This window comes from Leptodactylus fuscus, chromosome 2 (assembly GCF_031893055.1).
Source record: "Leptodactylus fuscus isolate aLepFus1 chromosome 2, aLepFus1.hap2, whole genome shotgun sequence".
NCBI lineage: Eukaryota > Metazoa > Chordata > Amphibia > Anura > Leptodactylidae > Leptodactylus > Leptodactylus fuscus.
Genome location: NC_134266.1, coordinates 227490509 through 227516641, shown reverse-complemented (window position 1 = coordinate 227516641; position 26133 = coordinate 227490509). Strand labels below are relative to the sequence as shown.

Genomic DNA, 26133 nt, shown 5'->3' with positions numbered 1-26133 from the left:
ACATGCCTAAATGCACTGAGTTGCCGCCATGTGATTGGCTGATTAGAAATTAAGTGTTAACGAGCAGTTGGACAGGTGTACCTAATAAAGTGGCTGGTGAGTGTATGTGCCAGGTGTAGATCACTGGCTCATTACTGGGCCAGAAAAGGCTGCAGATCCTGTATTGCAGGGCAGTTCCATGAGGTGTACGGTTCTGTCCTGTAACCCTGAGTCCGGTGAGACAATATTGCGATTGTTAGGTTATCAGTTCTGTTTAGTTAGTTGCTCAGACGAGCAGGATTTTTATTTTGTTTTTGCCTGAAGTTAAGGCTGTATTTTGTTTTGCTCATTTTGTGCCTGAAGTCAAGGTTTATTTACTTTCCTGTTTTTTTCTAAATAAACCAGTTTGCTGCATATTTTTTGTCCCTGTCTTGACTGTTTGGGTCTGCACCACTGCTTCTACCAAGCTACCTCCCCCACAATACACATTGCCTACATTCACATGACCAAGTTTCATCCATTAAAGAGGACTTTTCATGATCCGGGGCACAGGCAGTTCTATATACTGCTGGAAAGCTGACAGCGCGTTGAATTCAGCGCACTGTCGGCTTTCCCGATCTGTGCCCCGGGTAAAGAACTATCGGTCCTGGTACTGTAGCTCTTTACAGTCAGAAGGGTGTTTCTGACAGTCAGTCAGGTACGTTCTTCTCCACAGCAGCGCCTATCACGCTGTACAGTGTGAGCGGGGAGGAACGCCTCCTCCCTGTGCTCACAGTGCACGTCCATAGACGCAGTACAGCGCGATAGGCGGTGCTTTGAAGAAGGACATACCTGACTGACTGTCAGAAACGCCCTTCTGATGGTAAAGAGCTATGGTATCGGGACCAAAAGCTCTTTACCTGGGGCACAGATCGGGAAAGCCAACAGTGCGCTGAATTCAGCACACTATCGGCTTTCCAGCAGTATATAGAACTGCCTGTGCCCAAACCCATGAAAGGTCCTCTTTAAATTCTTGTTTATCTAAGTGGTAAATGCCAGCCTGAATGCTATTTTGGGACACGGACTCCCCACTGTCCGTAGGGAACAGTATGTCGCAGGGAGGCAGATACACCTAACTATAATGCTAGGAGTTCCTATCCTGACATAGTGTTCATGTTGGTAACTATGGCTCACAGACAGATCAAACGTGGTTATATGAATGTAGACTTGGCCAGTAAACCCAATGTTTTCAATTCAATTGCCATTTGCACAGAGGAGAACTATATAGTACCAAACACTACTCATTCCTGCAATTAAAAACTGCATGTAGTTCTTAAATAAACAAAAAAAGCACTGTCTAAATCCAACCTGAAAACCACATGAATTGTGAAATAAATGCAGCTGAAAGCCCTTTAATTTTTAATGGCCATGTACATTAGCTTTTAAAATGGCTGTTCACATGGTGCAGTATTGTTTCTGAGAATTAAAAAAAAAAAAGCAAGAGACTTTTTTTCTAATTCTGAAAAGCTACTGAGAAAGTCAATAGGAAATGACCATTGGCTTTTCTTGGGAAAAATGGATGCTCACTGCTCTCCTGTTGGTACGCTTTCTTTAACATCTCTGTTAATATCTGTAAACAGTAAAACATTGTCACGTCAGGAGTTAAAAATGATATACATATTATTCTTAACCATAGTGACAACAGATCCATCAGAGCAAATGAATAGGGTAGCTTAAGTAATATATTATTACTGAATGTGGTGAAATTTACATTACAGCTGAAATTGTGTTATTTTGGGATAATGGAAGGCTGAAAATCCTGCATTTTACTCATCAATTATACATGATGTACCCCGGGGAGATTAATGTAACAAATCACACATCCAGATTTATCAACCTCTTTATTATTGCTTTTACTAACTTTAAGCTCATGGGCTACAATGCAAAATATGTAACGACCTTTAGCTTAGATTACTAGCACTACCAACTAACATACTAGTCCTATAAAAAGGGGGGGGGGGTGAAATACACTGTATGAACATTATACATTACATCTACAGGAGCTTTTATGACCTCCCATACTAAATCCATAGGCTAAATCCATAGGACCTTTCATGTCCTCCTGTACCTGTGGTTTAATATACCACTAGAAAGCCGACAGTGCACTGTTGGCTTTCGGGCCTCGGGCAGAGTCGACTGCGCATGCCCACAGGCCACAAGAAAATGGCCACTTATTTACTGTGTAGGCAGCCATTTTACTTGTGGCCGCGGGCATGCGCAGTCGGCTCTGCCGAGGCCTACAAGTTTGACTTCCTACGCCGTAAGAAGACGCGTGAAGAGGACGTTCCTGAAGAAGATGGACGTGTCGCTGAAGAGTTCTCTCGCAGCATTGGGGACGTCCCCAGTGCTGTTTGAGTGCTGGGGACCGCCCTCAGTGTTGCAAGAGAACTTATTTGCATACTGACGAAAACCGGGATTTCTACAGAACGGCAGTGCGGAGAAGACATCTAACGGTAGGAGAAAAATAACCTTTCTTAAGGCTATTCATATGAGAAAAAAATGTGTTTTAATGGTAGAATCCCTTTAATACAGAGTTGCTCCTCCCATAAGAAAAATAAAAAAAGTTTTTAAAAGTTAAAAAAAAAAAAAAAATTATAGAAACGTTCAATTCCCCCCTTTCCCTAGATCACATACACAACTAAATAAACATAAACATATTAGGTATCGCTGCGCTCCAAAATGTCTGAACTACTAAAATATAAAAATATTTATCCCATACAGTGAACAGCGGAGCGGTGGAAAAAGTCAAAATGGCCAAATGGCGATTTTTTTTCTTACACATTGCAATTCCTATCAAAAATGGAATAAAAAGAGATCAAACCATCAGACCTTCCGCAAAATGGTATCAATTAAAAAAGCCATTCTGTCCTGCATAAAAAGACGCCTTACCCAGATCCATACTAGTAAATATAAAAAAAATTACAGGTGTCAGAACATGGCATCACAAATTTTTTTTTCTATTTTGCAAAGTTTTACATTTTTTTTAAAAAAAACATGTCATAACTAGAAATGAGCGAACACTGTTTGGAACAGCCGTTCCGAACAGCACGCTCCCATAGAAATGAATGGAAGCGGCTGGCACGCGGGGGGTTAAGCGGTGCTTCCATTCATTTCTATGGGAGCGTGCTGTTCGGAACGGCTGTTCCAAACAGTGTTTGCTCATCTCTAGTCATAACATTACAAATATTGTATAGATTTGGTATCGTCGCGATCGTACTGACTTGTAAAATACAGGTGACGCTGGGTTCACACTAGCGCCCGGACTCCGTTCTGAGCTTTCCGTCTTCTGCATGCAGAAGACGGAAAGCTGTCAGACCGGGTCCGACCGTGAGCATTTTATGCTTTCCGGCGCGAAACTGTTTTTTTTAAACCAAACACAGAGTACTGCATGTCCAACTCTGTGTCCGATTTAAAAAAAAAACGGTTTAGTGGCGGAGAGCATAAAACGCTCACATGAATGGGTATGAAAGAGTCCTGCAGGTTTCAGTCTCCTGCTGTTTTGTGCAGGAAATGGAAACCTGCAGAATGGAGACCGGGCACAGATTTGAACGAGCCCTTAGGGCGGGTTCACACCTGCACCTGGTCTCCGTCTTCTGCCAGAGAAACTGTACAAGAGACAGAAACTCGGCAGCCAGTGTCCGCCCATGAGTGTCTTCTGGACTCCGTGGTGAAACCGTTTTTTTTTTTTAACCAGATACAAACTCCTGCATGTCCAACTTTGTGTCAAGTTAAAAAAAAACTGGCTTCGCCGCGGAGAGGCAGAAGACGCTCACGGGCGGACACTTTGCAAACCAATTCAAATGAATGGGTTTGAAAACTGACTGCCGGTTTCCGTCTCCTATCCAGTTTTTCGGGCAGAAGACGGAAACCTGCAAAGCGGAGACCGGGCGCAGGTGTGAACCCCCCCCCCCATAACTTGACAGGTATTATTAGACGCAGCTTCTATGTCAAAGCTCACATTGAGGAGCAGAGAATATGGTTTAAAGGGAATGGGGCATAGCTATGTGCACCACAGTGCCAAACTTCCTGGAGGGTTATCCTATAAAATGTTGTCTTGTAATGGCAGTCATAGTGTTTGTCTTACAGCTGCCCCTAATAGCAGGATAGAAAGTAAAGCAAGCCATGTCCTGCACATCCTCCAAGCCCAAATGCAAATATTTTGGCGGGAAGAGCAGTTACATCACCAATTTATTACAGCACAACCAGTAGAGGGCGCATCTGAGGCCTGCACATCGCTGAACTGCGCATGTGTACATTTTTAGTGAGCACGTCAGCCCCTGAGCGCAGCAGTATAGCACGGCATTCATTCATTCATTCATTCACTGAATCTGTATAGAGAACTCAACCTATGACCGACCGGAAATATTTTTTCAAAAAAAACTGCGTCGTCCATTTCTGCTTCTGGCTTCCCTTCAGTCGTTGCGACACTGAACTACAGTTATGTCTAAACTGTAAACCAAAGCCATAGACTGTTATAAATGACACTGTTTCTTTGTAAACGTTCTGGTATGAGTTTATTCAGAGAGATTATAACTGTATTATCATCGGGTAAGTGATGTGATTTGCCCCTTTCCAAAATGGCCGCCGGTGTTAAGACGGATTTGAAGGTAGTTCCCAGCATTCCGTGCTTCGCCCTCAGCCAAAATGGCGCTGGATGACTTCCGGAATTTTCTTCGCACTGGTTGTTCATTCTAGCGCCGTTGTGCCAGCATCTCGGCCCCCCTCGTAAGGTACGGGACTTCCGGTTCCGGCCCCATTGTTGCAAAGCGATGGCGGCGCGGGCTGGTTTCCAATCGGTGACTCCTGGGGGATCCGGGCCAGCTGGGGCCGCTATGGGGCCTGGTACCCCAGGCCCGGCTGTGAGGATGGGCCCCGCCCCAGGACAAGGGATGTACCGCTCTCCTATGCCCGGAGCCGCTTACCCGGTAAGAGACGGGGCACGGGGCTTAGATCTCCGTCTGCGGCGCCTGTTTTCCCTCTTGGAGTGGTTGGTGCATCTGCCGCCTTCTGTATGAGCCTCCCTCTACTATAATATGTGGATGATGGAGGCGAGGACCAGTGTTAGAAGCATCAGTATAAGGAGGGGGAGGGGAGGATGTCCAGCCGCTGCTGTATCTCTCTAATGAATATGGCTTAGACAACTGTGGGAAGCCGGCAACCTGGGGCCAGTGTTGGTGCTGACCTGTAGCCAGCAACCCGGGGCCACTGCCGGTGCTGACCTGTAGCCTTCAACCCGGGGGCAGAGCTGGCCTGCAACCTGGGGCCAGTGCTGGTGCTGACCTGTAGCCAACAACCCGGGGGCCGGTGCTGACCTGTAGCCTGCAACCCGCGGGCCAGTGCTTACCCTTAGCTGGTAACCCAGGGCCGGTGCTGACCTGTAGCCTTCAACCCGGGGGTAGAACTGGCCTGTAACCAACAGCCCGGGGCCAGTGCTGACCTGTAGCCTTCAATCTGGGGGCAGAGCTGGCCTGTAACCAACAGCCCGGGGCCAAGCCTCAAATCCATGCACTTCATTGTAAGGGTTTTCCTGCACAAAATCTGATGACCTTTTTGGTATTTGAGATGACAATTTGGTATACATCAGCAACATAGACACTATAGACGCCCGTGAACTGCCGCACTCGCCCATACAGTTCTATAGGCGAGTCCGTGCAGTGCTGTGAATTCACGGCCTGTGCGGACCTCGGTTGTGCCCCGGCACACCACGGATAAAATATCTGTTGGTGTAAGAGGCCGCACTGAATATAATGTGTCTGCAATTGAAAACCCTCAATTGCGGACTTACATTACTGCCGTGTAAGACCAGCTATAATGTTAGATATAAGCACTAAAGATCCCCAGATATGACAACTCGCTGGTATTTGTCTACCATGCCTGTTCTAGAGATCCTTTCCTGTCCTCTGCTATGTGGCACATTGTATTTATACCTCTAAACTCAGTACACTGTCAGTTTTTCAGGAATATCGATGATCTGTCCTTGGGTCACCACCAATATTACACCCCCCCCCCCCTCCCCCATGGATTAGCTATTTGAAGAGACTGTAATGTTTATATCAGCACTGCGATCCCTTCACTAAATACCATGCACCAGTAGAACAGGTCATCAATCTGACTATGGTTCTCGGCTTCCACTGATCTGATCTTAATGACCCCTCCGGCGGAACGGTTATTAATGTCATTTGTTAAGAAAACCCCATGAGTAAATCCTATATACACACTGCGGTGTAGAATGTACATCTGCACCATGTAAATTTATGTTGCAGAATCTCACAGTGGATTTCACCCCATTCAGTGAGCCAGGTGACATGTGCAGCCACTTTTGGATGACTCTGTATGTAATTCATGCAAATTTTGCAGAGTGGCCATTGTGAATTGTGCCTATATGAAATTAATGGTGCTCTATAAATAAGTAATAATAATACTATAGACTTATAACCACAGTTGGGACAACAAACTGTCATGCCAGTGCCAGGCACATATCATTGGATGGGTTTATCAGTCTTTGTGAGATCAGTCATCATCCTTTCTAATATACATTACACAAATGGTTAGAGGAATTGTCCTGGATAATTGTTTTACTTTTTTAAATTAAGCCGGGGGGGGGCCATAGTCACACTGAAGTGACGTGAAGCAAAGACATCAGTACAATAGTGATCTGACAAGGCCACGAGAAGTGATGTCATTTGATTTTTTTTAATTTAAATCACATTTTATAGATAGGTCTGCACTGGCTGAGCAGTAAGCCTTGCCCACTTTTAAGTTTTGCCGAGTGGCAGAGCTAGCTGGACTGTAACCTCTAGTGCATATAGTTAATAAGTGTCACTGCAGATACTATTTCAGAGTAAAATGCGCTAGATAAATGAGCCTGTGACTGCCGGAAAAGGTGACATTTTGTCTGCCACAAACGTATTGTATGGCGGCCTAGGTAACCCTTTTCTTCTTTCATACAGCGGCCTGGAATGCTTCCAGGCAGTCGGATGACTCCTCAGGGACCAGCCATGGGTCCTCCAGGTTATGGGGGAAGTCCAGCTGCCCGCCCAGGGATGGCTCAATCAGGCATGGACCAGTCCCGTAAGCGGCCCGCTCCTCAACAGATTCAGCAAGTTCAGCAACAGCAAGCGGCTCAAAATAGGAATCACAGGTAATATACATATTAGTATGTCATCATTTATAAGAATATTATTCTGCCTTTTACGTTGTCACTCCAGCACTCCTGACATAGAACTTCTCATTCTAGGTTGTCGCTGCTTCCACAGAGGTTGTATTTTACGTAAATTACCTATTGACATTGAGATGCCCTTGTGAGCTTGTTCACGCGACCATGTCTCTTGGACTCTTGGGTCTGTTTTTATAGACTTGCTTAACCCATTTAGGTGTATGGGTCTGTAAAGAAGAGGAAAAAAAGAAAATCACATGAAACACCCAGCTGAGGATCGGCTTGGTAGTGTGAATAAGCTCTCCTAGAGGGATTTTCTTTTTGTGAACCTTCACTCCTGTGTTATAGAATTGCCATATCAGTAATTCCCCAATATAGTTTATCACCCAAGTGATATTTTAACTGGGTTGACACCGTACATTTGTAATCCGTTTTTGCTGCATTTTTTTAGAGCATTTTAAGGATGTTGCCACATTCAGCGTTACTACTTAAGGATAAGTTCACACGGGGTTTTTTGATCAGGATTTTGAGGCCGTATCTGCCTCAAAGTCCTGACCAAAAAGACGGCTCCTATTGAAATCAATGGGAGCTGGTCAGTTCTTTTTTCCGGGAGTCGTTTGTTCCAGCTCCTGGAAAAAGAAGCGACGTGCTCATTCTTTGGGCCGATTCCCCTCGTGATTCAGCCTGAACACACTCCCTCTTCCCGACTAGGCCCATTCATTGGGCCTAATCCAGAGCGGAGTGCGCGACTGGATGCCGGCATTCAGTCGCGGCTACCCGTTTTTTGGTCCGGAACCTGTAGGCATGTTCTGAATCCCTCCCTATGGGTGCATTCACACTGAGTAAACGCTAGCTTATCCTGAACGTAAAACACGTTCAGAATAAGCGGCGTCTAAAGCAGCTCCATTCATTTCTATGGGAGCGGGGATACGAGCGCTCCCCATAGAAATGAATGGGCTGCTTCTTTCACTCCGTGCAGTCCCATTGAAGTGAATGGGGAGTGCCGGCGTGTACGCTGAGGCATGAGCAGAGCTTGCCGTATACGCCGGCACTCCCCATTCACTTCAATGGGACTGCTCGCAGTGAAAGAAGCAGCCCATTCATTTCTATGGGGAGAGCTCGTATCCCCGCTCCCATAGAAATGAATGGAGCTGCTTTAGACGCCGCTTATTGTGAACGTGTTTTACGTTCAGAATAAGCTAGCGTTTACTCAGTGTGAATGCACCCTATGTCTGCTTTTGTACCTGACACCACCCACATGACAGTACAGAGTTACCTAGCTAAATGAACTCAAAATCCTTGACCAATTCCATTGTGTGAACAGTCCTACATGTGCTAGTGTATAATCTCTTTTTACTCTTGTCCTGCTTGTTCTACACCAATGAAAACGATGAACACTGATCTATAGAGCATTTGCGTGGTTTACACATGCTTGTGTTGCTTCAGTCTCCTGGAACCAGAAGTTACAGTAGTGGACTATAGCACTAGGCCACTATCTCAGGGGTGAGGTCTCTCTAGGTTCTTTATAGCTGTCTATTAGGAAAATGCTTCATTTATACGATTGGTTTATGTTATTAGGCAGTTCAATCAGTTATATAGGAGGAATAATAGATCTCCGTGCTGATGACGCTCTGTTGAGTTAGCATTGGCGTGTTTGGGTTTTATTTTGCCCTTTTTTTTCTTTTATATTATCTATTAGTTTTATTATGTTAATAAAATTGAAGTTTTAGGTCTTCTATTTCTTTCTCTGTGAATCACTTCCAGAACAGCTTTCATGTGTGGGTCTGGATTTTGGACCTCCATCACATAATGATGACCGATCCTGTGAATCGGTCACACGTGGCACTGCTTCAGTCTCATTGTTGGTCAAATGACCCAGTTGTGACTCACAAATACAACCACTGAGAAGATGACCTTCACTACAAGGTATATTATGTGGCTTTCTAAGGAACCAGAAATAAACATTTTTTGTGGGAGATCTACTTTCCATTTAGAACTCTGTCAGGAGTCTGAGCGTGGAAATTAAATGAAACTAATGACAGTACCTTTCCAAAGATGCCTTTCTTATTCTGCATTGCAGCTCCATTTGTCATGAGATCAGCATTTTATTCTTAGGCAAATTATCTAAAAGGGACTTTAGGGATGTTTCTTCTCTTGGGGCTTCACTCTCTGCTCTAGAAAACTAACCCTAACTGCAGACAAAGTGTGATAGTGGCAGATGTCACTCAAGCAATGGGGGGGGGGGACTGTGCATGGCAGCTAGGGGCAATTATCTAGAGCAGAGAGGGCAGTGGCAGCAGTAGAAGAATCCTCATAAAACAGGACCCTCCACCGCCTCCAGTCAAAGCTCTTTGCATCAGTTAATAGCTGCCATCCCACTGATTCTGGCACAGGTGGAATTTTTTTCTCTAGCTCCCACTGTTCCCAAACAATCAGTACTGTTAGTTTTGGTGCCTGATATATTATTTAGTCTCTGTACTGTCAGGAGGGCGGTGTCAGGCAGGAGCAGACAGGGGGGTGATTCTGAGCTCTGACACCGGCTGCCTCTGATTGGAGCTCTGAATCATATCCCCTGCCTGACACCGCCCTTCTGACATTACACAGCTTAAATTGCACATCGGGTACCAAAACTACTTGCTCTTGATAGAGGAACAGTAGAGAGAAAACTGCCAGAATCAGTGGAGGAACGCCTATTAACAGATGCTAAGAATTAGAATTGGTGGAGGTGATGAAAGGTCTTCAAATGGGATCTCCAACCTGCAATCTGTTCTTAGGAGGGTGTCTCCTCTGCTTTGTTTGTAAGGCTGGTCTGATGCCATCATGCCTGTCATAATCCCTTTTATGCAATGTGCAAATTGCTTGATTCGATTAAAGGTGTGGAGAGTTAAAGGGTTCTCCCTGCTGTAACCAGGCATTCCAACCAGTACCGGGCCCTGGGTCGCTCCCTGGACAAAACAGTAATGGCAGAAGTCAAGCTGTCCACCCTTAACCTGACACCCCCTGCCTTTGTGACTTCAATCACTGTAGACAAGAATTGAAATGCGCCAATAGAACAAAATGTGTTACTGTACATTATGTGAAGCTTCTCTATTTGGCCTGTAAAGCAGTAGGAATAATTCACCTGTGGTTTGCAGCATAGCTGTAAAGCATCACTTTACATAGGCATCTCTTTAATTGGGTTCTCCAGCCATGCATGTCCACAGAAGTTTTATCTGTCTGCACCTCTCAGGCTGCCATTGTAGCTGTATTTGTGAATGCTGGTACTGTGCACCTTAGGAGAAGTTATGGGCCTTACTGATCTCATTTTTATTTCCTTCTTAAAGTGCTAAAAAGAAGAAGATGGCAGACAAGATTCTACCTCAGAGAGTGAGTATTGATCGAGCCGTGAAGACTAATAAATGTGGGTCCTTGTTCACGGTCATCACTGACTTTTCCTGCTGTTCTTTCCTTAGATTCGGGAGTTGGTACCTGAGTCTCAGGCTTACATGGATTTATTGGCTTTTGAAAGGAAATTGGATCAGACTATTATGAGGAAACGTCTTGATATTCAGGAAGCCTTGAAGAGGCCGATCAAGGTATTCTGTATTTTAATAGCTGTTGAAATGGATTTGCCTCGCAGCTTTCTGTTATAATCCCAGGATGTCGTCTTTTCTTCATAGCAAAAACGAAAACTCCGGATCTTTATTTCTAACACGTTTAACCCGGCAAAATCTGATGCTGAAGATGGAGAGGGGACAGTGGCATCTTGGGAGTTGCGCGTAGAAGGTCGTCTCCTTGAGGATGTAAGTGTAGCTTGGTGACTTGGGAATCTAAGGTTTGTCCACCATGTGGTAAATTAGCAAATGAATGAAAATCGTGTATATATATATATATATATATATATATATAAACACTTACACTAAAAAGTAGGCATTGAAGTGCTGGGATTCTTATTCGGCCTAGAAACTTCATAAACAATGAAAGCTGATCTGTGTGAATTTCCTTGCTTAGTTCCTTAAGCCATACTGAGGAGACATTTAGATGAAATCGTACCATAGAGATAACCTTCACAAGAGCAAGTCTTTTCTTCACCAGATAATCTTTTTTTTTTTTTTTTCTTAATTTTTTTTAATGCTTTTCAACAAAGGTAATGACAGAAAGCAAGTAGTTTTACATTAAGTAGAAAAAACAGGGTGTACCTAAAATAATATATAGGGCAAATGAACAAATGCAAAACAAAAGGAGGAATACAGAAAATGTCAGAGAATGAACATACACTGCAGCATTGAGAAAGGAAAAACTAGGACTAGCCACACTATCGCCCACCATTCATACCGACCTGTGACCTCACCCACCTCCATCTAAGGTTATAAGCTCTACAAATCAAATAGCGGTCTCAGATATCTGTAGCCAACACAATGTGAAACGTATTTATGGAGCCAATGTGCAAGGGATAGTATGTCTGGAGGTTTCCATGCCATGATGACAATTTTCCTAGCAAAAAAAAAAAAAAGGGGGGGGGGGGTAAAGTGAAAGAAGATTTTGTCATATTGACCATCTACGATATCATTCTATGTACCTAAGAGAGCATCACCAGATAATCTGACTCTCGAAGCATTAAAGGGGTATTCCCAACTCGCCTGTTCACCACCATGCATGCTGTGTGCTCTGTTAACTTCCTAGTTTTCTCAGTAAATTGGTGGGCGGGTTTTCGCTTGCTGTCTCTAAGAAAGCCAGCTCAAATTTACATGCTACAGGACCAAGAGTCAGCTTGCAATAAACTCAGTTTTAGGTCTTTGTTTACATACAGAGGTAACAGATTCCCTGTCTCATCTCTTATCAGCAAAATTAAATTAGCTGACCTGATAACTGGGAGATAAACAGCTCAGAAATACAAGCTGCTCTGAGCACTTAGCTTCCCCTCCCTCCTCAGAACAGGGAGCTACATCACTTGTCCTGGGTGGAGAAATAAGATTATCCCCAGATCTGTGGTTATGGAAACACAGTGTAAACAATGAAGTGAATAATTTAAGATAGCGGCCAAACAAAGCAGTTTTGCTGAAGCAATGTATTTAGGAAAAGTCTTAAATCCACATAAGCTAGCAGTATCGATAGGATCCTTGAGATGGGACAGCTCCTTTAAGCACTTGTTATATGGGTCAATGAACAATGCGAACTTCTTAAGGTTCAGCGTGCTAAAATATTACATCATTTGACTTGCAGGCAGCTTTGTCCAAATATGATGCTACCAAACAGAAGAGGAAATTTTCATCCTTTTTCAAGTCTCTGGTTATCGAGCTAGACAAGGACCTGTATGGGCCAGATAATCATCTAGTGGAGGTATGTTCACAGTATGATGTGCTAACCCTGCAGGCACTGTGGTTGGTATTTTCTTCTATACTGAATGCAGTTCTTGCAAGGTTGTATTGGTCGGCTGTACATGTGCTGACCATTGCACACCAGCTTTCTTGATAAATAATAAGGTTTATTGGTGGTGGCTGTATAATATATACTGTATATTATTTTGATTCACCCATTCACTTTCGCTTAGACTTTGCCATGAGACGGTTAACATTCTGAAAGGTGCCACTCTGCATCAGGTGCCATTGTCTCTGTTCTTTTAGAAGGTTCCTTATCCAAGTCAACAGCTTTTGATGGAAAGTGCCATGGCTGATGGTCTGCAATGACAATCACTATGGATCCAACTTCTGTCAACCCTCAGCCGATTTTGTTGGGGAAATGTTGTAATGCATGGTGGCCATTGCATGTCATCCAGGGATGGCGCGGGTCTGCCAGAGTTACGACTGGTAAGATGTGGAGTCCTGAGTCTAGTATACCCCTTTATGATGTCCATGTGCCCTAATAGATAATGCTTTTAAACATAACATAGAATTTGTAGAATTTCCTGCCCTCTTCCCTCTCTGCAAATCAGAAGAAAAGTATTCCACCATTACTTCAATACAAGTCCACTGAAGTCAAAATTTTCAAAGAACTGAATATCTTCTGATCTATAGCTTTTGCTTTTTTTTCCCTTGCCAAGTATAGAAGCAGAAAGTAGACAGTTTCACCTCAAAAAGTGCAATTCAAGTCCTAATGTTTTGCCCTCAAAGGCTTTTTCAAGTTATGCTTTAGAAAATATCTAGTGGCTTGGAAATGTTAAGTTTCTTTACCATGTGCCCACGTATGGACAGCTTCTTTGATGCTGGTGTTCGAATGTCAGGATTTTAAAGAGGATCGTTCATGGGTTTGGGCACAGGCAGTTCTATATACTGCTGGAAAGCCGACAGTGCACTGAATTCAGCGCACTGTCAGCTTTCCCGATCTGTGCCCCGGGTAAAGAGCTGGTGGTGCCGGTACCGTAGTGCTTTACAGTTAAAAGGCGTTCCTGACAGTCTGTCAGGAACGTCCTTCTGCCCAGAAGCGCCTATCGCACTGTGCTGTTTGAGCGGGTGAGCACTGCGAGCAGAGGGAGGGGACGTTCCTCCCCACTCACACTGTACAGCGCGATAGGCACTGCTTCGAAGAAGGACGTTCCTGACAGATTGTCAGGAACGCCCTTCTGACTGTAAAGCGCTACGGTACCGGGACCAATAGCTCTTTTCCCAGGGCACATATTGGGAAAGCCGACAGTGCGCTGAATTCAGCGCACTGTCTGCTTTCCAGCAGTATATAGAACTGCCTGTGCCCCGGACCCATGAAAGGTCCTCTTTAAAGAACGTGGAGGATCTCTTGGTGACAACTGCAGTAGTACGAGATGATCTCCAAGTGTTACACATGTAACACTTGTACCTACATGCATCTTGCTGTAAAAAGCCAGATTTAAGAGCAAGGGCTTTAGTGATTTCGGCTGGGGAAATATTTTTGTAATTTAGTACTGATATAGTGTAGCAATTTATGTTACCCATTAGGGGGCACTGTTCTGTAAGTGTCTCATACAGACCAAACCTTAGGAGGTTTGGTCTGTATGAGACACCTACAGAACAGTGCCCCCTAATGGGCAAAATAAATTGCTACACTATATCAGTACTAAATTACAAACACGTCCAAAGAGGTCTACAAAATATTAATTGTGTGGTTTTTTAATTTTATTCTAATGAGATTATGGCACAAAAGCAACTACAAAGATCAGAGACTATCACAGGGAACTAGGGGTGTCACCTGACTACAGGCTCCTTGTTAAATGGAAACTGTCAACATGTAACTGCAGTCTAATCTGCCGGCATCATGTTATAGAGTCAGCCGAGCTGAGCAGGTTTTTATATGGTTTTGTGTGAAAAGATTCAGCACAAGTTGTAATATATACATTTATTTCACTGTTATTTCTATGCTTAGGAGGAGGAGTTGAGTCCAGTGGGTGGTCCTAACCGCTCTATTATGCATACAGGTATAGCTGGCAATCACTGTTAGGACCGCCCACTGGACTCAACAGTGATTGACAGCTATCCCTGTATGCGTACTAATAGAGAGATTAGGACCGCCCACTGGACTCAACTACTCCTAAGTATAGAAAGAGCAAAGAAATAATTGGATAAATTATAGGTATACTAAATTTCTTCCCACAAAACTGTATATCTGCTCAGCAGGTATATATGGAAAGGACTCATTTGGAAAGGAAAATTGTTAGATGTCCTCACTGATGCAAAATATTCTTTGCTCACTTTTTTTTTTTAATCAGTTCTCTGTATTTTTTTTTCGCTCTTGTCATGTGACTGCACAAATGCAATTTTCAGGGCACATCTTAGGAACAATCCCTGAAAAATAGCATCCGTGTGTCACTATAGGGAAAATTTAATGTACAATCCAAGCCGTGCTGTTATGTCACTAGCATTGATTTCACTCTGATATTCACATTGGTTAATATTGTGAGTATCAGAGGGATTTTCCCCAAGGCATACTACCCATCTAATGTTAGGCTGGCTTCATTGTTTCTATGCTGCTCATGTCCTCGGCCTGTGTAGCTTTCCACTTGTTATGCCTCTTGGCTCAGTACCAAGCCCTCAACTCTGCAACTCTGAACCTATGTAATATTAACAGCTTTCTGTGGAGTCATTCAGGGACAGAGGGAGCTGGATCATTTATAGCAACCCCCCCCCCCCTTCAAAAAAGGTGAAGTCCTAAAAGACGGGGCTATTTTATTAAACTGCTATAATAATCTTATAGTTATCAAAAAGATGTTCTCTTTGAGATTGCTCCACCTTAAAGGTGAACGTGTAAATGGGGGGGGGGGGCATTTTTCAGTATATGAGGTTAAGCAACATGGGACGGCCGGTATTGGTGTATGATGCTGCTTCAAAGCTCTTGTTTGCAACATTGAAGATTCCTTAGCAAACCTTGTAATCCCTCTTTATTTAGATATTAGATAGGTACTGTTGGCTTTATAACAGGGTGTTATGGGTCACTAAACCCCCAGTCCACAAGGACCTGTGTTGGGGAGGGGGGGGGGGTTAGTCCTCCAGATCGCCCAGACAAATTCCTTTTAAAGAAGGATGGACATCATAGATATGGCTGGTCCCCTACAAGGGTCCTCCTCTATGAGACAGATAGGGCAGAAACCCAGACTAGCTACCAAGGCTGAGATTCTGACTCCCACATTCATTTGTACAAGTGAATAAATAATCTGAATTTTAAGCATTTTCTGCATGTTATATAATTATTGACCTCTATTTTGTTCCACTACCTGAACGCCCTCTATTGCTTATTGCTTGCAGTGGCACAGAACGCCAACCACACAAGAGACAGATGGATTTCAGGTGAAGCGCCCTGGAGATGTCAATGTGCGCTGCACTGTGTTACTGATGCTAGATTATCAGGTATGTGAGAAAATCCTGATATGTGCATTCTGTTGTAATATATCAAAGCTATCTGCAGTTCTCATCTAATATTATCGTCCTTTCCCAGCCACCTCAGTTTAAGCTTGATCCCCGCTTGGCTCGTCTTCTCGGTATCCACACCCAGACTCGTCCAGTCATCATTCAAGCCCTATGGCAGTATATCAAAACTCATAAGCTTCAGGACCCTCATGAGCGAGAGTTTATAATCTGTGACAAGTACCTCCAGCAGGTAGAATCCATGGTCTCTGTACTTTGACTTTGTCCTTTTGTTTTTCTGTAATGTTCTCACCATCGCATTGTTTTACTTCTACAGATCTTTGAGTCTCAGAGGATGAAGTTTTCCGAGCTCCCTCAGAGGCTCCATGCTCTCCTCATGCCACCAGAGCCCATCATAATCAATCATGTCATCAGGTAAAGTGGATCCTAAATTCTTTATAATTGCTTTTACTACCATTTTTTAGCACCGTCTAACCTGAGTTGTATTGTGTTTCTAGTGTGGATCCAAATGATCAGAAGAAGACGGCTTGTTATGATATTGATGTTGAAGTGGATGATACTCTGAAAACACAGATGAATTCCTTCCTTCTCTCCACTTCCAGCCAGCAAGAAATTGCAGCTCTAGATAACAAGGTAAAACTCCTTGTGTGTAATGCCCTGTTCACATCTGCTTTTGTATTCCATCCGGGGAGAATCCGCATGGAGACCCCCCCAAAAGGAATACAAACACAATTGCTAGCGCTGTGTTGTCAAAGCGCATGGACCCCATAGACTATAATGGGGTCTGTGTGCTTGCTGCGCACTGCCCATACGATTCCTGCGGAATACATAAGCAGATGTGAACCAACCCTTAGGGGCACCCTATGTTTTTTTTGCCACAGCCCTTGTGCTGAAAGGTGTTGCAGCTGCACCTCCATGTTCCTATTTAGCCTGGCAGGTGTACACAGATACTTTGGATGGAAGAGTTATACTATGGCACAGGATTAAAGCCAAGTTATCTGTTAAAATGGTGGTCCTCCGAGGGTTTTTATTTACAAGCTGCCAGCAATCTCCTGCCATACTGATTTGTGGCTACTGCGGTCAGTCACTGGTCATTTGCTGTAATTGCTGCACCAATGAATGATGCCAGTAATATTAAATGTGGTAACTGAGCCCAATGGTCACATGCAGGAGTGTGTGACACATGAGTGGAGGCTTGAAGAGATTAAAGTTTTATTGTTATCTCCTGTACATAGGATATTGGAGAAGATGCTGATGGGTTGGGGTCACAACAGGCAGACCCCACTGATCAACATGTAATCCCCTATCCTGTAGAAAGACGTGGGTGCACACAGGCAAAGAGAGTTGTTGAGGTAGTCCTTGATGCCCAGCAACTATAAGGATGTGTATCATATGTTCTGGACATCAGACAGCTACCTTGGCACTAGTGCGGCCTACGGTGCAGCAGAGCCTCTACCCACCTGATTTCAGATTGGGCAAAAGAGAGGGTCTAAACACCCTTTTTCATGTCACTCTGATGAACACAAATAATTTGGCTTTAGATCATGTGACAGCCACAAATACTGCCATTAGCACACCTTTTAATCTTTAATCACAGCATTTATGTGTGGCCAATGTAGTTTGACCTAGAAAAGGAAAGAGGAAGTGAAAGTCTGCCTTATAAACTACGATAACAATAAACTCTGTATTAAGGAGGAACCTTCATCATCTCCATCAACTCAGACTCTTTCCACTCTTTATAACACTCCACTGATTCTGGCGCTATGTGAATTTTTCTTGTAGCCCCGGCTGTTCCTGAGCAAATCGGTGCTCGTATTTTTGCTGGCTGATATTAAAGACTCTATTATCAAGTGGTGTGAGAGAGGAGGCTCATGTATCAGCCCCAGTTACTGGAAAAAAATCTGCCAAAAAAAAAGCAATCTTAAAATGTCCCCCAAAAGTCTATTTTGACCTGTAGACTTGTAGACACAGTTTAACAGTATCACAGGATCTAGCTCTACCCCTCATGTCACAACTCTGTCAGGTAGTTAAAAATTACCATAACTGAGAGGAAAAAATATTTTAAAAAAACGTGTTGGCCTTAAAAAATAAAATAAAATTGTGCAGTCCTGAACCCAGGAAATTAACTTGGTATTCAAGTGGCTGAGGGCGGGTTCACACCAGCGCCCAATCTCCGTTATGCAGGTTTTCGTTTTCTGTCGGCAGAAGATAGAAACCAGCATTCACTGTCCGCTGGTGAGCGCCCATGAGCGTCTTCTGCTCTCCGCGGCGAAACCACTTTTTTTTTTTTTTTTAACCAGACACAAAGTCCTGCATGTCCGACTTTGTGTCCGGTTAAAAAAAAAAAAACGGTTTCGCCGCGGACACTTTTCAAACCCATTCAAATGAATGGATTTGAAAACTGCCTGCCGGTTTCCGTCTCTCGTCTAGCTTCTTGGGCAGGAAACGGAAACCTGCAAAGTGGAGACCAGACGCAGGTGTGAACCCGCCCTAAGCTGTATATTTAAATTTGTTGACCATTAACAGTTAAACATTTTTGCAAATATAAGTAAAAAAAAAATTTGAAGAATTTTAAGGTTTTCCTCTAACCATCTTAGTGGTGACAGTCTGGTTGCCAATGGATATGACTATAACTGCTGGAACTTGTTAGATACTTGGGTATTCTGTCCAGGTTAGGGAGCGTTCACATTACCGTCGGTGTCTGACAGCTAGTGTCCGTGCAAAATCTCGTGCGGACAATAGCATCTGACACTAGCTGTGTCCGTGACATTTTGCATTGATTTAAATGGACATTGGGTGCGTTCTTTTACAGTCCGTGCCTGTCCTTAAGTGTCCATTCCCAAAGATGTCCGACTTTTCAAGCAGACAGAAAAAACCTACATGTCGGGTTTTGTTGTCTGCTTGAAAAGTCGGACATCTTTGGGAACGGACAGTTAAAGATGCCCACGGACACTAAAAAAAAAAAAAAGCAACCGATGTCCATTTAAATCAATGCAAAATGTCACGGACACAGCTAGTGTCCAATACTAATGTCCGCACAAGATTTTTCACGGACATTAGCAGCGGACACTAGCTGTCGGACACCGACGGTAGTGTGAACGCTCCCTTATCTTCCCCTGCACTGTCCCTGCCTGATAACCTTTCTGCAATAAGGAAATCATGGCTGAATTTCTGACAAGTCCCAGACCATAGAAAGTTCCTGCATTCATGGTCATGTCCTTTGGCACCCGATCAACACTACAGATGTCATCAGTAAGATAAATTACTGAAAAGCCTGAAAACTCTGCAAACATTTTCGCTGTATTTGCAACAATGTTTAACTCTTAATTGTCTAGACTTTACATATAGTAATGTTCATGGGGGAAACCCCTTTAAGTTCTGGTTTTACCACTTAAATTAGACCACAAGCTACAAATGGCAGATGTTCCATATAGTGTGTGTATATGATCAGTGCAGTAAAGACAAGATGCCGGCGTATGATTATTCCTTTTCATGCTCTCTGATATTTTCAGGTATTTAACATGTCTCCCCTTGAGGCGTTATTAGCGTGCGCAGCAATTTGATCAACCTCAACTAATTGAATCTTTTGCTCAGTCTTTAATATGTATGTATCTGATCGCCATTCTGTATTCTGGCAGCGTTGCATTTTGTACGGATTCAGTTCATGCTCTTACTGTTCCCAGGTGTGCATTTTAATCTATCCGTGTTACTGCAGCCTTAGTTTCGCTGTCCGTTCCGCTTGTTACATTAAAGTATTCCTCGTAGACGGTGAAGCTGGAAATGATTAGAGTGTAGTTCAGTTTGCAAGCAACATATGGATAGTAGAGATTTGCCTTAAATAACAATTCCCTAGTATAATGTCATTGCCATAGACTATCCCTTTAGCTGCAGGAACAGCCCGAACCCGCTGAAGTGTTACTGGGGGAAATAAATGTTCATTGCTGTTTTCCAACCTGCAACAACATGTGAATGACTGATGTATAGACTACAGCTGATGTTGATCGGTCAGTGGTCAGTGGCTGTAGGCCGACATATACAAGTTTTTTTTATTCTGGCCAACATAATGTTGTCGCCTATTTAGTTACAAATTGTTCCCTGTCAGGAGTATTACAGAGTAACACTGGGGGTACAAATCCTGCATTGCATGTTGTGGAAGATCAGCTTTTTATTTTATTTTTTCCAGATTTTGCTGCACTTTGAGTCAAAGTGTAAGGTTTCTTGGAGATATACGTAATAAGGGAATGTCACCACAGGGTGTATATATACTGTCATTTTTCATTGCATAAAATTCACAGCATAATTGACAGAAATCTCCAGTGTCAAAAACTCCACCAAATGTCTGTTTTGAGGATTTTTTGCAGATTTCACACTATTACAAAGGGAGAACCCCGTGCTGTAAATCCACTAAATAAATAGGCATCTTGCAGATCTAGTATTATCAGGAACATGGTTGACGCTACTGTAAATGCATCTACTTTGCTGCTATTGTAAAGGCTTCAAGTTTTAAGCCTGCACATATGGGACAGAAAATCAGTAGGGTGTGGGTGTGTGTATGTATGTGTATATATATACACTCACCGGCCACTTTATTAGGTACACCATGCTAGTAACGGGTTGGACCCCCTTTTGCCTTCAGAACTGCCTCAATTCTTCGTGGCATAGATTCAACAAGGTGCTGGAAGCATTCCTCAGAGATTTTGGTCCATATTGACATGATGGCATCACACAGTTGCCGCAGATTTGTCGGCTGCACATCCATGATGCGAATCTCCCGTTCCACCACATCCCAAAGATGCTCTATTGGATTGAGATCTGGTGACTGTGGAGGCCATTGGAGTACAGTGAACTCATTGTCATGTTCAAGAAACCAGTCTGAGATGATTCCAGCTTTATGACATGGCGCATTATCCTGCTGAAAGTAGCCATCAGATGTTGGGTACATTGTGGTCATAAAGGGATGGACATGGTCAGCAGCAATACTCAGGTAGGCTTTGGCGTTGCAACAATGCTCAATTGGTACCAAGGGGCCCAAAGAGTGCCAAGAAAATATTCCCCACACCATGAGACCACCACCACCAGCCTGAACCGTTGATACAAGGCAGGATGGATCCATGCTTTCATGTTGTTGACGCCAAATTCTGACCCTACCATCCGAATGTCGCAGCAGAAATCGAGACTCATCAGACCAGGCAACGTTTTTCCAATCTTCAATTGTCCAATTTCGATGAGCTTGTGCAAATTGTAGCCTCAGTTTCCTGTTCTTAGCTGAAAGGAGTGGCACCCGGTGTGGTCTTCTGCTGCTGTAGCCCATCTGCCTCAAAGTTCGACGTACTGTGCGGCGTTCAGAGATGCTCTTCTGGCTACCTTGGTTGTAACGGGTGGCTATTTGAGTCACTGTTGCCTTTCTATCAGCTCGAACCAGTCTGGCCATTCTCCTCTGACCTCTGGCATCAACAACGCATTTCCGCCCACAGAACTGCCGCTCACTGGATGTTTTTTCTTTTTCGGACCATTCTCTGTAAACCCTAGAGATGGTTGTGCGTGAAAATCCCAGTAGATCAGCAGTTTCTGAAATACTCAGACCAGCCCTTCTGGCACCAACAACCATGCCACGTTCAAAGGCACTCAAATCACCTTTCTTCCCCATACTGATGCTCGGTTTGAACTGCAGGAGATTGTCTTGACCATGTCTATATGCCTAAATGCACTGAGTTGCCGCCATGTGATTGGCTGATTAGAAATTAAGTGTTAACGAGCAGTTGGACAGGTGTACCTAATACAGTGGCCGGTGAGTGTATATATATACACACACACACACTTCTCTTGTGGGTGTACCCTAATAGTTGTCTGTCATTCATTTCAATGGGGTGATCAGCTAGCAAAGAATACAATGTCCTTGGTTAACTTTTTACATGACCCCACAATGCATAGAGGTTAGCTATAAGGGTTTTAGCTAAACATTCGGTCCTTCATGTTCTTTACTGCATCAGTAACTTCAGATACACAGCCTGAGGCCATCCATTACTGTACAATATGCTGGACTGCTGACTTACCCATAGCACCCACTCTCAGGTACAGAATTTTCCAGAGTCCATGATGTTTCCAATCTACAGTGAACAGATTATTGCTATATGGATCTCTACATGCATACTTGGTGTTATTGTCTGGTCAGCAGGTGCTGAGGTGCTTCCCAATTTGCATTTAAAAATAAAAATTAAAAAAATCTTCCAGATAATCCAAGTAACCAATGTCATTTGCCTTTTCTCTAGATCCATGAAACCATTGAAACAATCAATCAGCTGAAGATTCAGAGGGAGTTTATGTTGAGTTTTGCCCGTGACCCTCAAGGGTTCATCAATGACTGGCTACAGTCTCAGTGCCGAGACCTCAAGGTTCGTGGCGAGAGGGTGATGAGCATTTAATTTTAGAATTGTGTATTGACCTTCCGAAATTCATGTTCTCGTTGTGTTCTCTGCTTCAGACTATGACCGATGTTGTGGGCAATCCTGAAGAGGAACGCAGGGCAGAGTTTTATTTCCAGCCCTGGGCTCAGGAGGCTGTTTGTCGATATTTCTACTCAAAGGTATGTCCCTCCAAACTTATGGATGAATACCTATTTTAGAACCTTTCACCAACACAAGTTCTTGGCATCCTTTAATAGTCAACACAACACCGCACAACACCAACACAAGTTCTTGGCATCCTTTAATAGGTGACGCTCTGATGATATCTGCACAGTTGAAATTTTTCCTGTTGGTCCAACTGCTCTTGAATAATCGGTGCAACTAGTTTTGGTGCCTGATATATGATGATTATATTCTCTACGATTAAGTGGGTGGTCTTGGGGAGGAGCAGTCAGGGGTGTATGATTTAGCATGCTCTGACATTGTCCAACCAGATGCAGGCCTGGTTAGAGCTCTGACCGCACTCCCTTGCCGGACAGTACAGAGCCGAATTGGCATACCGGCCATCAAAACCAACTGCACCAATTTCTTGAATGTTGAAAATCAGAAAGAAAATTTTAACTGTACACAATAGAAATCTGTATTCTGGTGATAAATAGAAGAGTATTGTGGACATTTTTTGGTCATTGCACAGAGGGGAGAGTTGAGCTGTGAACATCACATATGTGAATGGTGGTGAAGTGACTTCTGAGAAGTGATCTCTACAGAACAGGAAGTGTCAATGATGCTCAGTGGCAATACGAGAAGTGCAAGATTTAAGATTTTTAATATAGATAACTTGGAAACTATATATATATATATATATATATATATATATTTTAATTTTTTTTAAAAGGCTTAACTCTAGGTTCACACTTGTGCTCAGGTTTCCGTTTTTTGGGGTCTGCTTGGGGACCTAAAAACAGAAACCCAATCCACTTACAAAGCGGTTACCTGTGGAAATCCAAGGACCCCATAGACTTTAATGGGATCTGTCAGGATTCCACCTGAAAAATGCAAATAGAAAGTCCTGCTTGCAAACGGAGTGGGAAATGGAATTCCCGAGCACAGATGTGAACCCAGACTTAATGTGTTTTAATATAAAGCTTTATATTAAATTCTGAGATGATACATTCTCTATGGAGTCACTATTATTTTTTATTTCTAATTATTATAGGCTTGTTTTTAGTTTTTTTCCTGTTTTCTGTACATGATCGTGGGGGTTGCCATCTTACCTGAGCTTCACCCCTTCACAGCATAATCCTGCCCATAGGCAGCAATAGACAAGAGCCTCCTCGATGAGGTCTATGGGAGAAATTTCTAGACATCTGTAGAGGAAGGGGGATAGATAAACATTGACACATCATTGTATCCACTGCTAACAGATGTCTCAAAGAATCTATAGAGGCGTTCTCTTCTGCTGAAATCATGTTTGTGACATAAATGAGGTGACTGCTGCAAAGAAAACCCCTACAAATTTGGCAAGTGTCAGTCCATTATTGGGCTTAGTGGTCACAATGAATTTTGCAGTATATAGTACTGTTTTTAACAGTGACGGATTTTTTATATATTTAACTTAAAAATTTGATTTTAACCATAGGTCATTTTCTGATGCCACTTTCCCTTTTTTTATTTTTAATTTCTATAGGTGCAGCAAAGACGCCAGGAGCTGGAACAAGCCCTGGGGATTAGAAACACATAAAGCACCGCTACCTTTTGGATGTATTGAACAGAGTGTACCTCATAGCCAACATCTCGGCATCTTCTTGAGGCTTTAGGAAGCTGCTCTAGATTGTTCCGGATTCGAGGCCTCTATCGAATGACTGACAAGTGGAATAAGGACACACTAATAGTTATTTATACTGTCCTCAGATGTTACAGATATTAATGACCAGAATATACTTTGAGGGCTAGGCTTGTGTTATATTCTGAAGGATCAAGTACTTTTATTTTTAGACTTCCCTTATGTGTCATCGTTTCATCGTTATGTGTAATATTCATTACGTTTATCATAGTATTTTCCCTTTACCCCCCTCCCCGACAGAAGAGATATCATCCAGTATATTTTTTGTAGCCATTAACTATTTGTGTGCTCCTATACAGTCTGTAAAGTAGCGGTTCCTATCTATACGCAGGCCTATACTATAGTGTATTTATAATGCACACCGCAGAAGCAGGATGTATCCAGGTGCTGAGTAGTTTATACTTGTGGGTTCATCCATTGTCCGCCTCTCCTGTGTATAAGCAGCAAACGTATCTTAAATTAAAGGTAAAATCTTTTTTAATATTTTTTTTTTTTCTTAGCAGCTTTAAATATGAAGCCGGCACTACTTACTGACAGATGGACGGCTCCTGCGATCAGACGCACGGTCCACTGTCTTTGTTGATGGTCTCGTGACCGTTTCCGCTCCAGTCAGTAGGTACAATTGGTTGGTACTAGAGATGAGCGAGTAGTATTCGATCGAATACCTCGTCGCCATAGGTATGCGTGTTAGCGGCCGAACACCAAGGGGTTGAGCACGTCGAATATTCAATGCGCTTAACCCTTTGCTGTTTGGCTGCTAACACGCATACCTATGGCGACGAGGTATTCGATCAAATACTACTCGCTCATCTCTAGTTGGTACATCACAAAATACAGACCCTCTATGAACATTGCAATGCATATCTGAAACTCTGCATGTGCTGTTGTATAGTAAGGAGGAGGATGTACCGCAGACAGGGGCTACCTGTGACGTTCAATATATACTGACCTACCCATTTCATCAGGGAAGGTCGTGTGGTCACGTGACCAGATACCAACGTGGCTGATCATCTGAATGCCTGAGCGTCCATCTATAAATGAGTAATGCTGACTTCACATTCAAAGGATAGTTGTACGTAAAAAAACAAAAAAAAAAAACTAAACCTGTAAAAGTTGAGTAATAGGAGCACTGTGTGTAATTGTTTTCAGCCCTGATACCTGGGACATGACCTGGTTGTACGCCAGAGGTTAAATGACCCTCCTTCCCCCCTTTTTTTCTTTTTTTTATCTGAAAAGGTTACAAGTCTTTAGACTGGGAAAGTGGTCAGAAGATTTCAATAATGAAGGACTCTTGTGCCGAAGAGTGTACAGTAACATATTCTACAGCATTGATAGTCTGAGGAGCGGGCTCTTAATATGCTGCTTAGCTTTCCGGGGTGTATCCCTCAAAGCTCTCCAACCTCCCTCACTGAATGTGCCCCGAGCACCTCTATTCTCATAAAATGTAGCCTTTTTATTTTTAAGCGGATTATGGTTTTGATGGACCAAAATATTGTTTTGTATCTTGTAGTCATTGCCAAGTTTTAATAAAAGCAAGTTCTGATTACGAACCGGTATCTGACGTCTTTGTAGGCCAAGTTTTTATTCCTTACGTGTGAAATGTGAGACCGCTGTATTATCTAGAGAATGAAATGTATTAGTGGACACATCTCAGCAGAGAATTGAACGGAGATTTATTGGTGAGGATTTTTTTTTTTTCATTTTAAGGTGCATTGGTGTTTATGTATAAAACATGGCGTTTCCCAAACCACTCAGGATTTGGTGATATTGGCAGAATTTCTAGCTCGTTCACTTTATACAACATGAGATTACAAATTCTGCAATAATTCTATTATAATTGAAGTTACACTATGAAATACTCCATATAAGGTGATGTTTATAACCATGTAATATGAGACACTTTGT

The 26133-nt window shown here is 43.1% G+C and overlaps 1 protein-coding gene across 1 annotated transcript; it reads left to right on the top strand.

The window, feature by feature from the left end:
- Window positions 1-4695: 4695 nt before the first annotated feature.
- Window positions 4696-24893, top strand: SMARCD1 (SWI/SNF related BAF chromatin remodeling complex subunit D1). The gene is made up of 13 exons (XM_075265727.1): window positions 4696-4943; window positions 6969-7159; window positions 10498-10540; window positions 10627-10749; window positions 10834-10956; window positions 12377-12493; window positions 15862-15963; window positions 16052-16213; window positions 16298-16395; window positions 16479-16614; window positions 22251-22373; window positions 22463-22564; window positions 24073-24893. The coding sequence occupies exons 1-13, from the start codon at window positions 4788-4790 to the stop codon at window positions 24124-24126; spliced, it is 1530 nt and encodes a 509-aa protein (XP_075121828.1). The 5' UTR covers window positions 4696-4787; the 3' UTR covers window positions 24127-24893.
- The last annotated feature ends 1240 nt before the right edge of the window (window positions 24894-26133 follow it).